The sequence below is a fragment of the Octopus sinensis genome, linkage group LG15, assembly GCF_006345805.1.
Source record: "Octopus sinensis linkage group LG15, ASM634580v1, whole genome shotgun sequence".
In the NCBI taxonomy this organism is placed as follows: domain Eukaryota; kingdom Metazoa; phylum Mollusca; class Cephalopoda; order Octopoda; family Octopodidae; genus Octopus; species Octopus sinensis.
The window spans coordinates 43,301,240-43,318,817 of record NC_043011.1 but is presented as its reverse complement, the minus strand read 5'-3'; the positions used below and the strand labels follow the sequence as shown (position 1 = coordinate 43,318,817).

The following is a 17,578-nucleotide window of genomic DNA, read 5'->3' as shown; positions in this document are numbered from 1 at the left end:
CCGGCGTGCTAACGTTTCAGCCAGCTCGTCACCAGGAATTTAATCTATAGCCAAAAAGTTAGATATGTACATTTACACACACACACACGCACACATGTAAATATATGTATACATATGTGTGTATGGGTGTGTGTGCGTAATTCTCTCTCTCTCTTTCTCTCTCCAGCACTCTCTCATTGCATACACATTGTCACACACGTACACACGCACATCACATGTGCAGCACAAATGATCTAGCTCTAGATATACGTGTATGCATGTGTCGTATGTATATGCGTGTGTGTGCATATGTATTTATATTTGTATATATTTATATATACATATGTATATATATATATATATATATATATATATGTATATACATGCACACACACATCATTTGTGATGCATATGTGATGCATATGTGATGTGTATTTGTGTGTGCATGCGGGCGTGGGTGAGTATATGTATACAGTGAGAGAAGGCTGGAGAGAGAGACAGAGAGAGAGAAAAGAAAGAAAAAGAAAAAATAAGATCAATATTTTGTGTCGTATTTAGGTTTGTGAGAAATGTAGTGCACCTAACAACAGAGTCTGCGTATCATTTTATATTAGAAAATCAGTTTATTTGAATCCTTAGTATTTCATGTAACAAACTACAGAAACTATTGAATATATATATATTATATATATATATATATATATATTATATATATATATATATATATATTATATATATATATATATATATATATGTATGTATGTATGTATATAATTTAGAGAAAAACCACTATTAAACAATTCAATAATGAAAGATGTTATTCACACCATATATAAAACGTATTATAAAAATCTTATTCTAAAAATCACTAGAGTACAAAACCAATAAATAGTATATAATAGTAAATAGTAGTAGTACTTATATTCCCTACTATTATTATTATTATTATATATATATATATATATTATATATATATATATATATATATATAATATATATATATATATATATATATATATATATATATATATATATATATATTATATATATATATATATATATATATATATATATATTCATATGCATTTATATATACGTATATATATATATATATATTATATATATATATATATATATATATATATATGAATGTGAATATATATATGCATATATATATATATATATATATTTATGGGCGCGTATGTGTGTATACATGTACATATATGTACACACATGTATATATGCGCGCGTATATGTGTATACATATATTACATATGTATATGTATACGCTCTCTTTTTCTCTTCCCCTCTCCCGGTCTCTCTCTCTCTCTCTCTCTCACACACACACAGACACACATATGTAGATAGAAAGTAAGATAGATTGATAGATAAACAGCTAGACAGAGATAGACAGAAATATTTGAAAACACATCGAGCTCTTACTGATATGTATCCGTTGAAATATATGTCACATATCAAAACATTAAAAGTGAAGTCGTATATCTACTGTATCTTCTAAAATTATGAATGCAGAAATATTTTGGAAATGATTAAAAGTTTCAAAGGTATAGATAATATACTTTTACTGACGAATTATATCTCAACCAGCAAGCTGGAAATTTCTTAAAAAGTATCTTTGTAAATGTCTGCATGAATTAACTAATTCAGATTTAATTCCAGTAAATTCTGCCCTATCAGTATGCTCTTCGAGGAAAAAATTATAATAAGTGCCGTTAATTATTGTAATAAATCCTTAAAAGAGTGGCTGTAACCATAAAGAATATACATATACAAAATCGTACTTTTATATATACAAAATATTACAACTAATACAATACTATACTTTGCTTTTTCCCTATATTTTAATTATTCTAATATTGCCTGAAGCTTCCTATGATATACGTACTCTTTATGGAATATTTGATAAATACAAATTTCATTTACAGCGGTACTAGTAATGTTCTGCTTCCATAGCTATTATATATTTCTAGAAGAAACCTTATTAGAATAAATACAACATCTTTATGTAAATGTTATAATCCTAATGCTTGCCTTTTCATTTGTATGTTCCATTGTTAAAACAGTATATCACTTAGAAACCACACTCATTGATTTCAGCGAAACAAAAGTCTATGCAAGTTATATTGAAAGCTCTAAAGAAAATTTTAGCAACATTTTTCTAGATGCAGGTATCAAAACTGCAACATTTTGCTAGATGCAGGTATCAAAACTGCAACATTTTTCTAGATGCAGGTATCAAAACTGCAACATTTTGCTAGATGCAGGTATCAAAACTGCAACATTTTGCTAGATGCAGGTATCAAAACTGCAACATTTTTCTAGATGCAGGTATCAAAACTGCAACATTTTTCTAGATGCAGGTATCAAAACTGCAACATTTTTCTAGATGCAGGTATCAAAACTGCAACATTTTGCTAGATGCAGGTATCAAAACTGCAACATTTTGCTAGATGCAGGTATCAAAACTGCAACATTTTCTAGATGCAGGTATCAAAAATGCACTTTACCTCTAAATACGTCGGTCACCACAATTGCAAAAGTATTTTGAATTAAAAGACAAGACAGATGTAGCTGTGGGGTAAGAAGTCTACTTCTCAACTACATGGTTCTGGGTTCAGTTCCAATGCGTGGCACCTTCTGTTATACCCCCTGCCCGATCAAAGCCTTGTGAGTGGATTTGCTAGACGGAAATTCAAAGAAGCTCGTCGTGTATATATAATGTATATATGTGTGGTTATGTGTATCTTTGTGTTTGTGTTTGGTCCTCCATCACCGCTTGACAACCGGTACTGGTTTGTTTACGTCCTCGTAATTTAATGGTTCGGCAAAAGAAATGGATGGAATAAGTACTAGGCTTATAAGGAAAGTACTGAGGTAGATTTGTCCGACTAAATGTTCCTCAACACCGTATCCCAGCATGGCCTGACTACAACAGTATAATGACTGAAAAAAGTAAAAGATAAAGGATAATCTATCACAAATTACGTCTCCTTAAATTATAATCCAGAGATTATTACCTTACTGATAATCTCTGGTGGTAGCCACGGAACTGTACGTACATTAGAGCTAATATGCCTTGATATATCTGCTCGGGCCAACCTTTTTCACTCTCGTAACTGCGTTTGTGAGGACACTGATGCTAAACTGTGTCGGCAGTAAGGTGATGGATTTTCCCTTGAGCAAAGCCAGTGCTTTTGAGAGGAATGACTTTATGCATGGACAACAACCAATATTCAGATAAGTAAATCTCTATATATATAAACGGCAGTTTGTCTGTCTGTGTGGCTGTCAGGTTGTACCCTCACCCTGACCACGGCTTTCAACCGATTCTGATGAAACTTGACACACACATAGCCCAATGTCATAATTCAAAACTAACGCAGCGAAAATTTTGAAAAGTTCCCCCAGTTCTGAAAAAAATCGATAAATTTGACATGGGGTCGAGAATCTAAGCTTTTTATATGCAACACATTTTCTGTCGGGAGACAGCTAGGAACATCGTATACATAGAAGTATTCGAGTCAAGAGAAGACATTGCAACCTACACATGCGCCTTCGTTCCCTAGAGGGAAAGAACTAGACTGGGATTAGTCGTTGCCTACTAGGGGCTCTTACATACCCGGGCAACGCCGGGCTATGCTGCTAGTAAATGAATAAAAATAAAGACCTAACCCAGGTCTGCACATTTATGGGTAGATATATGGTCAACTCAGACCAAAGGAGACCCTTACATTGGAGAAAAAGGAGGCCAGTGAGATTAGCGGTGCAGAATAAAAAAAGCCTGGTTGCTAAGTATGTTGGAGTAAAGTATAAATATAAAAAAAGCCCTTTATCCAGAAACGGAAAGGCTAAAAATAAAAAGGAAAAAATCCCACAAGCAAACAGGACGTCAATCATAGGTCAGCAACAGGCCCCCTGTGGTGTAAACAGTAAAGACCAAGGCCAGAAAAGAAATGGCTCATCTAGAGCACCATCATCTCCAGTGATAGACCAGGTATCGAAAGATCATTACTGAAATGTTTTCAGGAGCTCAGAACACAAACCATGGAGAAAACTCGAGGTCTATCAGCAAAAATAGGAGAAAAGTAGGTAATAAAGAAATGATTGACCCCTACTGAAAATAATGAAGGATAAAGCTCAATCTCCACAGAACGACGCCTGTCAGTCTGCGTTACATAAACTGCACGGTTCACTTAATTAATAACAAGATCCTTGGTGAAGGCAAGTGGCTTAATGGTTAGGGTATTCGGCCGTAAGTTCTGTTCCTAGTGGTGCATTTTGTCCTTGAGCAAGAATTTAATTTCTCGTTGTTCCAGTCCACTCAGCTGGCAACAATTAGCTGTACCTGTAATTCAAAGGGCCAGCCTTGTCATATTCTGTATTATACTGATTCTCCTTGAGAACTAAGTAAAGGGTATGCATTACTGTGGAGCACTCAGCCACTTGCACGTTAATTTCACGAGCAGGCTGTCCCGTTGATCGGATCAGCTGGAACACTCGCCGTTGTAGCCGACGGAGAGCCACTTTAAACACGAGGATATTCTATGCCAATCTAGATCCTCAACTCATATGTTATCTTTATATATAAAAGTGAAGTTGTGTGTCTGTCTCCTACGATTTAGATTCCTAACTACTCCCACATTTTGCGGTGCAGTTTAACCAAATTCGGGTATCTTATAGTCGTGATTCATATCGAGCCCTTCTGGGTATTAGCGCGCGTTTACGATGAGTCTACGATTTTAAAAATAATTTGCCATCATTTTTTTCCATTCTAATGCATTTTTTCGCTATTATATAAGGGGAAGTAACTCTCTAAAAATGTCTATGATGAGTCAACGATTAAAAAAAAAATTTACCATCGTTTTTTTTCCATTTTTAATGCATTTTTTGGCTATAACTCTCTAAAAATGCTTATATAGTTATTTCCCTTACAAACCCGAGCAACGCCGGGCGATACTGCTAGTTACTTATAAAAAACATGGTCAACCTACTAAATAGTCATAATTATAACTTTTTATAAATATTTTTATGATTTTGTCTCAGCTTTATCTCCCCTACATTCTTAATGTCTTAGCCTCTTAATACCTATAATTTTCCTTGAACGTTTCCTTTAGATTTCTTAGCAACAGCAAGTTTTTACTGTCTTAATTCTGTAATATTAACAACTATTCTATTTTTATTTCTTTATATTATGTTTGATACACACAAAAAAATACAAGCTCTTACACTAAAAATTTTTTTCCGTTATAGATAACTAATAACTTCTTTCTTTCGTTTTGTCTTCAGGTAGCCTAATAAAAACTACGTTCACGAGTTTTTATATTATTTTCGCACAAAACTTTCTCTTCTTAAAAAATAATTTCCTTAAATATTCACCATACCTAATATTACTTATATATTAACTATAACTGTCGAAGCATATCCTAATTCAAACATAAATATGCTTTCCCATTTAACTCCCTGTCATAAATGACTTATTTGGAGTGTAAATAAATTACCTACTTATTTTTATATAGGGGGAATGTTTCTTAAACATCTTTCACATATATTTTCAAATAACCGTTAGCCGCATCAGATTTTAGTTAAAACACAACTAGATTCAACAACTTTCTTTTGGTATGCTCGTAATTCTTCATAAGGATAAAATATGTATATCCGAGAATATGTTATTTGCTATTTTCTTCAAATTGTAATAATAATAATAATAATAATAATGATAATAATAATAATAATAATAATAATAATAATACCAGGCAGTGGCTCTCATGGCTTCTGATCTTAACTGATTGGAAGTGTTATCATGTACATTGTTTTGTCTTGGTATAAAAGATGGGCTACAGCAAATATTCTGCTCAATACCACAGATTTGCTTGTCAGTTGTTTCAGTTGAGCATGTCCCTTAGTGGCTGACGATATGTGCATCTCTGATCACAAGCAGAAGTAGTGGGGGAGCATCATAGCCATGTGTTGAGAGGGATTCTTTGGGGTTTGAATAATTCACCTCTGGAAACATGGGTGTTTCTTTCAACATCCTTAAACAACCCTTATTCAGGGACCTTTTGAGCGGGATGGGCTACTCAACCTGAAGAAAATTCTAACTGGGCCCCACCTGCAAGGTCATGTGCTGTTTATCTTGATATGAGATCACCATGTCGCGCACATATGGTTGTGATGCATGTGCCTGGTGTACCCTTATCAGACGGGTAGTCATGATGGGTATATTGGGCTTCGTATATTTTACCCCAGTGTCACTTTGATGGCATGTACTGCTCTCTCACTCAATAATAATAATAATAATAATAATAATAATAATAATAATAATAATAATAATAAGAAGAAGAAGAAGAAGAAGAAGAAGACAAAATTTTGATATATTAATCTAGCACTGAGGAGGACAGCGATTTGTGATTAATTTAAGTTGATTTGATTTTAATTATTCTACGATGTTATTTACACGTTTAATATTGCTGTTCTAAATGATGGTATGCATTTATTAAGCCCTTTTCAAATTCTAACATCTTCTCTTTTTCCTTTTTAAATAATTTGTTGAGTTCCTATGGGACACTTTTCCATAAATTCACATAACAAACTGCATATATATATATATATACATACCCACACACACATATACATATATATATATATATATATATATATATATATATATATATATATATATATATAGATAGATAGATAGATATAGATATATACATATATATATATATGTATATAAATACATACACAAATACACATACATACATATAAAAAAAAACACACGCACACACATATGGATATACATACACAAATACACACAGATACATACAAACACACACGCACACATACACACATACATAGACACACACACAAATACACACACATATATACTGATATATATATGCACAATCCCAAAGTTTGAGTAACCTTTTTTCATAACACGTTTTGTATTGTAACTTGAGGCCTAGTAGTCAATTACAAGAAGAATAATTAACATAGTTATAATGAAAATGCTTATAACAACGACTCCGGTCTTCATATATACACTATGTGACCGCATAATTGTAAGAGTTTGGGTGAAACCGAATCAATCAAATCCAACTAATGAATATTTTGTTCCTAGAGGGTTCCGGAGGAATAAAGTGTTAACTTCGCCACGGTTTATTTTCAGAAATTCTGATAATGAAAATAAAAATTTATCACCTGACATTGTCGTGCCTCTGGATGTATATTTTATGAAACATTCCCTGGTGTGGCGTAGTAATATCATCTTTCATTTCCATAGCAACGTGCTGAGGTAGAACACTAAGCAGTAATTTTTCCTGAAAGAAAACAAAAATTTCAACAATAACAACAGTAATTGAAAAACACATAAAACAAATTCTCGAGAAAAGAAAACTGATTTGAGAATTATTTTTTTACACGAAGGCTACATATTTACTGAGAAAGAAAAATAGTCAAGTGATTTCATTTGAGAAGATAACTGGGAGTTATTCTTTATTCATCATGGACCAATGAAATAAAAGTTGTTGTATAGCCTGAGTTCAGCCCTGAGAAAGTAGCTGTATGATCAAAAGGTGTACCATCTATATATGGTTCTAAATGTTTAGAAAACAGATGACAGGGAAGGTGAGGGAACAAACAGGTGTAATAGTTTGACACTCGGGAAAAATGCAAAAGTATTTGACATTCCGAGCCTACGCTCATCGACAGAAAGGGGTGAGAGGATGAAAATGAAGAGAGAGAGAGACAGAGAGACAGAGAGAGACAGACAGACAGACAGAGAGAGAGAGAGAGAGAGAGAGATGGAGAGAGAGCGGGGGAAAGGAGGAGAGAGAAATAGGGATGAAAATTTCGGGTTTAATGGTTCCATATGCTGAAAAGTCTATATACCCATGTTCTAATTTGGTTATATTATATAAAAATATCTTTATTTCTATAGGATGTGAATTGGGGGAGAATTATATGGTGTTTCTAGGATATAAGAAAACTAAATATACGCTCTCTCTTTAGTTTCTAAAAATGCCAGTTGACTTTCCTGGGAATAAAAATTGTTAAAAACAGAAGGTTACTGTTATCGTTTCTGTTTTTCAGCATCGTCACATGGGAATAAAAATCATAATGATAGTTCCTTCTACAATAGGTACAAGACAAGAAAAATTTTGATGGGAGAGGCTAGTCGCTAGTATTCGACTTGCTGATCTTGGACACTGGGGAATATTGCAATCTCAGTCATTTATTTGTCAAGGAAGTCCGGGTAGCACGTCTTATGAGCCCTAAGACACGTGAGAAAAACAAAACAAAACAAAACAAACAAAATGGAATTCATTCTCTGTTCTATGACCGTAAAAGTTAGTAAAATCAATCATTCTTTGATCACGTGCCTTCCCTGACGTTGCTCATCGTTAGGGAAATTGTTTTAACATTGTCAATAAACTAAAATGGCTTCCAAGAAAGACTGGAACATAAGCTAAGGATTTCGGACATTTTTGAAGATTAATATGGAGCTTAAAATGGATCATTTGTCACTATATGTTACAAAATATTGGTATGAAATTTTTGCTCGAGGCCAATGTCCAACTTTGACTTATTTTATCGACTCCTCAAGGATGCAGAGCAGAATTTAGAGCGTAAATACGGGCGAAATGCCACTAAGCATTTTGCCCGGTGTGATAACACTTCTACCAGCTCGCCGCCTTATGTATGTTACAAAATATTGATTTCAAATTTTGGCACAGGCTCAGCAAGTTCGAATGGGGAGATTAGTCGATTACATCGACCACAGTGTTCAACTGGTACTTAATTTGCAGATGGATGGATGGATGGAAGCACTCCGTCGGTTACGACGATGAAGGTTCCGGTTGATCCGAATCAACGGAACAGCTTGCTCGTGAAATTAACGTGTAAGTGGCTGAGCACTCCACAGACACGTGTACCCTTAACGTAGTTCTCGGAGATATTCAGCGTGACACAGAGAGTGACAAGGCCGGCCCTTTGAAATACAGGTACAACAGAAACAGGAAGAAAGAGTGAGAGAAAGTTGTGGTGAAAGAGTACAGCAGGGATCACCACCATCCCTTGCCGGAGCCTCGTGGAGCTTTAGGTGTTTTCGCTCAATAAACACTCACAACGCCCGGCCTGGGAATCGAGTCCGCTGCCCTAACCACTGGGCCATTGCGCCTCCACGTAATTTGCAGATGCAAAAGAGTGAAAGGCAAAGTCGATCACGGAGATATTTAAAGCCAGAACGTAAAGCATTTTGCTTGGCGTACTAACGATTCTGCCAGCTCGCCGCTTTATGTATATACTAGCAATATCGCCCGGCGTTGCTCAGGTTTGTAAGGGAAATAACTATAAAGCATTTTTAGAGAGTTATAGCAAAAAAATGTAAAAAAAATGATGGTAAATTTTTTTTGAGAGTTAAAAAAGGTCGGGTTGCGTCCCCTAGACAGTCTGTGGTTTGTGTTTCTGATTCTCGACCCCATGTCGAATTTATCGAACTGGGGGAACTTTTCAAAATTTTCGCTGCGTTAGTTTTGAATTATGACATTGGGCTATGTGTGTGTCAAGTTTCATCAGAATCGGTTGAAAGCAGTGGTCAGGGTGAGGGTACAACCAAACAGACACACAGAAACACACACAGACAAACTGCCGTTTATATAGAGAGAGATTACAAAATATTTCATGTAAATTCCTTACTAGTTTTTCATTCTCGTCCTCGATCTCAAGCCGTGCAGCAATACAGTTCCTCGTATCGTAGAAGGTCTTCCGCTGGGTACGATCCGTGAGATTATGGATAAATATCCCAGCCACGTTTACGCAGGCGAAGAACAAGCCATTTGCCAGCAGCTGTAAGTAACAAAAAAAAGAGGAAAGAGTTAAATCAATAAAATGGTATAGTATTTCCACATACATTACTTTACTGTATAGTTAACATCAGTGATGAATTGAGTTATGTAAGAAAGGGTTTTTGCAGTAAGGAGATGCTACAATTTCTGGAAAATAGTAGCGAAGAACGGGGGAAAAAAAAAGGAAAAGATTATGCATAAACCTCGTCATCCATTCAATGAAAAATTGTAAAATATTATACAGTCTCACTATTTGATTTTCTTGAAAAGATATGTGCATACGTACATGGAAGAATTCCCACAAGTAATTAAAATAGTATATACACCAATACTTGCAAATATCTTATGCCATACATAAATACAAAGGTGTATATGATAGATACGATTACAACACATACGGACATATATGTATATATTCATATATATATATATATATATATATATATATATATATATATATATATATTATATATATATATATATATATATACATATATATATATATATATATATCTATATATATATATATATATATATATATTATATATATATATATGAATACAGATATACATACATGTGTCTATATAGGAAACTATGCGTGTGTTTATTTGTTTGTTTGTGTGTGTGTACATTTTTCGCAGCTTTGTCAGACAGGTATGGGCAGTATATACACATAGGTAGTCATACAAACATGTGAATGTGTGCATTTTCGTAAGTCAGTAATTCACACATCTACAAATTCAGTGACAACTATACATGCATACTTGACATGCCTGTGTATACGTGAATGTACTCTAAAGCTTATATTCATATTAGCATATTACATACATAATACATACATGCATACACACATATTCATAGCTACACACACGTAAACGCACATACACAAACAGAGACACAAATACGCACACATACACACACGCATCTATATACACATATACATATAAACACGACTACCAAGTTGATGTTAACATTGTAAGAATCATGTATTTGAATAAATTAGATACTTTCCTTCATTTGTTGGAAACTCAAAAACGAAAACTAAAACAAACTGCCTCTTTCCTGCCCTCTCTCCCCATTTCTCTCTCTCTCTCACATACACACGCGCACGCGCATAATTCATACACTTAAATTTATTCCAAGATTGTCAGCTACGTCTTACATAATTTAACTCCCAAAGCAGGGAATAAACGGCCGAGTTGATACGGTATTAAATCCCCAGCTGATGGTGGTTCCCGAAGCCAATCAAGTGTCTTTTACTTTGCATGTTACTCAGGTACTTAACTTTTCGATATAGATAGGCACACTTATTTCTGCAGAAATTACACTGTCTAACACAATTTTTGTCCTTGGATTGGCAATTGATATTTCCTGTTGGCTTATTCCTAGAAATTATGTAAAATGGCTAAGATTTCCTTCGAACTTTGCTTTTGTTACCTTTATTTAAACCACAAAGAATCTCTCTCAACACATGGTTATAATGCTCCTCCATGACTGGTGCTCATGATCAGAGACACACGTATTGTCAGCCACTAAGGGACATGGTGAAAAGGTTTAGGTCAAGCATGAATCTCTCTGAAATCTAATGGAAAATAGGCCAGTGTTAAGACATTGATGTCCAGGTCACAAAAGCAAAGTTTGAAGGGAATAGAAGTCACTTCCTTTGATTTCTAGATAGAAGCATATAGCAAATAACAGTTACTGAGAAATAGAAGAAAACACTTGTTGGTCAACAAAAAAAAAAAAAAAAAGAAATAAGAAATTGTTACACAGTGTTATCTTGTGGTAAACTAGAGTCTTGTACATGGCAAGATATATTTCCCTTCCCTATAATCTCTAGAAAACCAGAATTCCGAACCTGCTTACAGAACTGTGAATTTAGTGGGGAAATTAACTGCAACTTAACACCGAGTAATTAAGCCTGCATTTGAAAAATAATTTTCAGGAATTTAACACTAATCTGTCACTGTAAATAACGTATCTTTAGTTGTTATTTAATACTATGTTGCCGTATTTATTGTTAATCTAATAGTAATACTGAAACTAAATACACGCTCTCGCTACAACACTCACACACAGACCCACACACGCAGACACACACGCACACATACACACACTCAAACACACATACATGCGCGCGCACACACACACACACTCATAACACACACACACACACACACATTCACACACACATTCACATACGTGCACATATATATAGGCTCTCGCGCATGCAAATAAATCCGGCACATTAAATCACTCAAAAGTGTTTGCGTTTACTTGGGAGAGATTTTTGTTTTAAATCTGCCTACATCCACAGACATGCGATATCGGAAGACATTTTTTTTTACTCTTTATCTTCCTTTCCTCCCACTTTCATTTTCCCCTCTCCCCTCTTCTCTCTCCCTCTCCTTCTTCCCCACTCTCTCTGCACTGAAATTAAATATCTCTCAATATATTTTTATAATTGTTGGAACAATTAATTATTTTTAATTGTTGTTGAAATTATTGAAGGCGCTGTTGTTGTTGTTTTTGTTGTTGATGATGATGATGATGATGATGATTCTTTTGTTTTGTTAGCCAGTCCTCAGCTCTGATTGAGTACACGTATGGTAAAAAGAATTACAGTTTTAATCTGGTTCCTCTTTTATTTAGTGTAATCCTTTCTTAAAAAAAAGGAAGACTTCAGAGTGCAATGTGAGGACGATTTGACTGTTATTTCATACCAAACCATATCGCTGTGTAGAGAGACTACTTCCCTCATATGGAAGAAATCGCAAACCTGTATTGGAATAAACTTATTATTTACACATTGTTCCTTGTATGATCCACTCAAAAAGGTTACTGTGAAAAGAGTTCATCTAAATTGATTGCGGATCAACATATTCAATGGTGAAAATACTAAGAAACATTTCTTAATCCGGATCAATGTCCACGTATTCACATAGGATCATCCACACAGCTGTTTGTCTTGCTAGAGGAGGCGCAATGGCCCAGTGGTTAGGGCAGCGGACTCGCGGTCATAGAATCGCGGTTTCGATTCCCAGACCGGGCGTTGTGAGTGTTTATTGAGCGAAAACACCTAAAGCTCCATGAGGCTCCGGCAGGGATGGTGGTGATCCCTGCTGTACTCTTTCACCACAACTTCTCTAACTCTTACTTCCTGTTTCTGTTGTACCTGTATTTCAAAGGGCCGGCCTTGTCACTCTCTGTGTCACGCTGAATATCCCCGAGAACTACGTTAAGGGTGCACGTGTCTGTGGAGTGCTCAGCCACTTACACGTTAATTTCACGAGCAAGCTGTTCCGTTGATTCGGATCAACCGGAACCCTCACCGTCGTAACCGACGGAGTGCTTCCATCCATGTCTTGCTAGAAAGAACACAGGAATCCTTTAATATAAAAAAATTTACTGTCTTTAAAATAGTTAAATACGTTGGGCGATGAAGACTTGGCTTTACTAACAGACGGAGACGCTTTCAATTATAATTTTGCGAGCTGGTAAAGTCATCAGCAGCATTTCTTCCTGTTTTATACTTAGAGTTCAAATTCCGCCGAGGTTACCTTTGCCTTGCGCCCATTCGTGGTCAGTAAAATAAGTACAAGCTGAGCACTGGGGGTCAATGTAATCTCTTTCTTTACTACCCACAAGGGGCTAAACATAGAGGGGACAAACAAGGACAGACAAACAGATTAAGTCGATTATATCGACCCCAGTACGTAACTGGTACTTATTTAATCGACCCCAAAGGATGAAAGGCAAAGTCGACCTCGGCGGAATTTGAACTCAGAATGTAGCGGCAGACGAAATACCGATAAGCATTTCGCCCGGCGTGCTAACGATTCTGCCAGCTCGCCGCCTTAATGTAATCGCCTGGGGTCAATGTAATCGACAAGCTCTCCGCTTCCAATATTTCTATAGTAGAATAATTGTATATCTACGTGACTAGGCATGATCTTGCGCAAAGCAACAGAATACCATGTTGTCTGAACAATATGGAGATCTTATAAACTCTTCCTTGTCCAGCTGGAATGATACTCCCAGTATAACAGCGGAGAATAATGATCTAGTTTTTCCGTCGGTTGCAATGGTGAGTATTCATTTGTTTGACCAACTCTTTCAAATAACATGTGTGTGATTGTTCCATAGACGAACCTTCCTGATACACTGAAGCAATGCTAGATTTTTGGATTACTGACACAAAGTGTCTGTGTGTATGAAAGAGAGAGAGAGAGAGAGAGAGAGAGAGGGAGAGAGAAAGAAAGAATGATAGATAGAGAGAGAGGGAGGGGTGATTAGTGAGGAAAAAAATCAACTTCAGTAGACTAGTAGTACTTTATTTATCGACCCAGAAATACCAACCAGTGAAGCTGACATTGGTAATATTTGAACATCGAGTACAAATTCGAGGGATATTAAGTCTTTCTAATTTTGACATAAGGACACGAATTTTGAGAGAACGGTCAAATCAATTATAATGACCGCAGTATATAACTGGTACATATTTTACCGATCCCGAAAAGGTGAAAGGCAACATTGACTTCAGCAGGATTTCAGCTCAGGACATAAATAACCGGATAATATGTCACTTAGCATTTTGTCTGATGCGCTGACAAGTCTGCCGGTTCGCCCGCCTTAATTCGGTTAATCATGGTATCAAACTTTGGTATAAGGCCAGCAACTTCAAGCCAGGGATAGGTGGATTACGTCGATTCCAGGGCAGAACTGGTACTTATTTTATCGACCCCCAAAAGCAAGAAAGCTAAAGTTGAACTCGGTGAAATCTAAACTCAGAACGCAAAAACGCACGAAATGTTGCTTAGCACCTTTTCCGACGTTCTAACGATTCTGCTGACTCCCCGCCTTAAATTCGGTTAATAATAGCAGTATATTCTCATATATTTTGGTATTCTCGTCTGTTGCGAGTAGAAATATATTCTAATGAATTTGTCCATGAAAAGAAAAGAGTTGAATTTTCTTATTTCATACTGCACAAAGATCAAACATCATGGTATTTCTGCGTAATGTGTGCTCGGAACATTCTAATTTTATCCTTCAACAAGCCTACAATATCGTATACTTAATTAATTGATTTTTATTTCTTCACTTCTTTTGCTCGTGAGATGAAATCTATGCTTCAGTGAGGATGACAAATAGTACCAAAATATCTTTGAGATTGTCTCCCGTAAATATATATATATATATATATATATATATATATATATATTAATCATTGACTAAGAATTTCTTGTCCGCTTTTAATGCTTCCTGTCTTAGATATATTAAACATTGTTTAAATGAGTTTACAGGTTGTCCAAGGTCAGCACTTGAACCTGGTCCATATCATCGCGTACTTTGAATTATCTTTGGTTACAAATCACCATATCTTTTATTTGTTTGTCTTTAGACAGCGGTCATACGGGGGCAACGTCTTAAAACATTTAGTCTAACGAATCGACCAAAGTACGTATCTTAAAGAGTTTTTGTTTTTACTTGTTCTCTTAGTGTCATGTGTCGAACCGCTAAGTTACGGAGGTGTAACCAAGTCAAAATCGGTTAAGTGGTGGTGGTGACGGGAGACGAACACAAACACACGTATACATACAAACACTCAAATACACACACACATATATATACATACATACATACATACATACATACATATATATATATGTATACATACATATATACGACGGGCTTCTTTCAGTTTCTATCTACTAACCCCAGTCATAAGATTTTTGTCGACCCGAGGCAATAGTAGAAAACACTTGCCCAAGGTGCCACGCAGTGGGACTGAATCCGGAACCATGTAGTTGGGAAGCAAGCTTCTTACCACACAGCCTCTCCTCCATTTACCAAACTCCCTCACTGAGCAATAGTAGAAGATAGCTGCCCGAGGTGCTGTTCAATGGCGCTGAACCCAAAACCGCGTGGTTGCAAAGCGAGCTTCATAACCACACAACCATGCATGCAGCTATATATGAGCATATATATATATATATATATATATATATATATATATATGTGTGTGGTGTGTGTGTGTGTGTGTGTGTGTGTGTGTGTGTGTGTGTGTGTGTGTGTGTGTGTGTGCATATATATATATATATATGGAAAAAAAGTCAAGATGGATAATGCTAAAATAATTTTATAAAATATTTCGTTTTGGGATTTGGTTGCGTCTTGCAACTTTTTCAACCGAAAATTTTTGGAAAATAAAAATAAGAAAAAAGTGGAAATTTTACCGCTGAGTGTGTTACAAAGAAAATGAAACTCCCCAGACACAACAGAATTTTATAAAAAACATTTCAGTACTGGTTTCAGTCATTGAGAATTTTTCAACTGTAAGTATGGAAAACAATTAAATTTGGGAAAAATTAAAAGAAAAGTTGTTTTTTTAAAAATAATATTTGCGTAGTGATCAAATACAAGTGGCATTTTCCTTGTTTCTGCCAGTCTCTGTCTCTCTTGTTTACTCTTGTGATATATATATATATATATATATATTATATATATGTATATATACATATATATATATATATATATATATATTCTATATAAGGAAGAGATCACCCGGGGCCACCTCTGACATACAATGTATGAATGAATTAGTTCACATGTACACAAAAAGCTATATTTTCTAAGAACGAACTTTTGTTAATCTGTCTGTATCAGTTAAGCATAAGCCAGTTGAATACTGAGGTTCAATTAATAAGTTATACCATAGTATTTGCTGTAATGTAAGACAGAACGAATCCTTTCGAGAATTCACAAGTTCGTTAACAAGTGTGCTACTTCAATGCTGTTTCTCTAGTATTAAACAGTATTAAAATGATAAAAGATACTCTAGTGTTGTGCAAACCGTTGTCATATTGCAAATAATTTTCCCAGGGATCTACAAAGCAATTGTTTAATAGACGGAAGTATGCTGAATAAAATGCCCCGTTCAACCCAACATAGCGAAACCACTTCATCGAATATGGATAGCTGACCTATGAGATGGTCGTCCAATAACATATTCACTTGGGTCTTTCGCATCTAGTTTCTGTTATGAAAGAAACCAATATCGATTTAATGATTTATTCGCAAATGACTCCAGAATCGTTAAACAACAAATTGACAAAGTTGATCTTTTGTCGACGAATGGTAGCGTAATTGTTTCCAGATACACAAAACTCTCTCCAGTCACAACAATCTTTACTACCATTTTCTTTTTCCGAAATCTAAGTTTGCAGCATTTCTCATTCAATAGTGTTTCTATTTTTGCTTGTATACATTCGGAAAAATCTATATATTCCATCCTGGTGTTCTTGATAGAAATGTTCACAATGAATAGGGGATTCCACCACCTTTTTTGTTCCCTTGCCGATCGATAGAGGATATCCAATGATACAGTAACAATGATACTGTATCACGAATATGTTATTGATTACATTGATACAAATCAATGTCTGGCTGAACATTTCTCTTATTCATATTAGATTTTTTGACTTAAATATAACACAAGAGAATGTGTGATAGTTCAATGAATAAGCGAATTATCTACATTCTCTAGGAAGTAGTCCCTTTAATTGAGAGCATCATCATAGTAACATGGCTATAGAGTTTCTTTGTGATGATAGCAAGCACCGAAAGCCAAGGAGAAGGTTTCAACCAATCTGACTCAAGAATCTGGTTTCAATTCTTGGATGAAGCTAATTCACTTAACTCGCACCACTGCTACATCAGACAGACACGTATGA

At 35.3% G+C, this 17,578-nt stretch overlaps 1 protein-coding gene across 1 annotated transcript in view; it reads right to left on the bottom strand.

Annotated features, from left to right (window-relative positions):
- LOC115219679 overlaps positions 1-17,578 on the bottom strand; it is a 323,525-nt gene that overhangs the window by 43,825 nt on the left and 262,122 nt on the right. Inside the window, exons 2-3 of the mRNA XM_036509467.1 lie at positions 9,694-9,843; positions 7,198-7,316 (exon numbers count right to left, since the gene is read on the bottom strand). Coding sequence (XP_036365360.1) covers positions 7,198-7,316; positions 9,694-9,843 — 269 coding nt within the window. The remainder of the gene's footprint in view (positions 1-7,197; positions 7,317-9,693; positions 9,844-17,578) is intronic.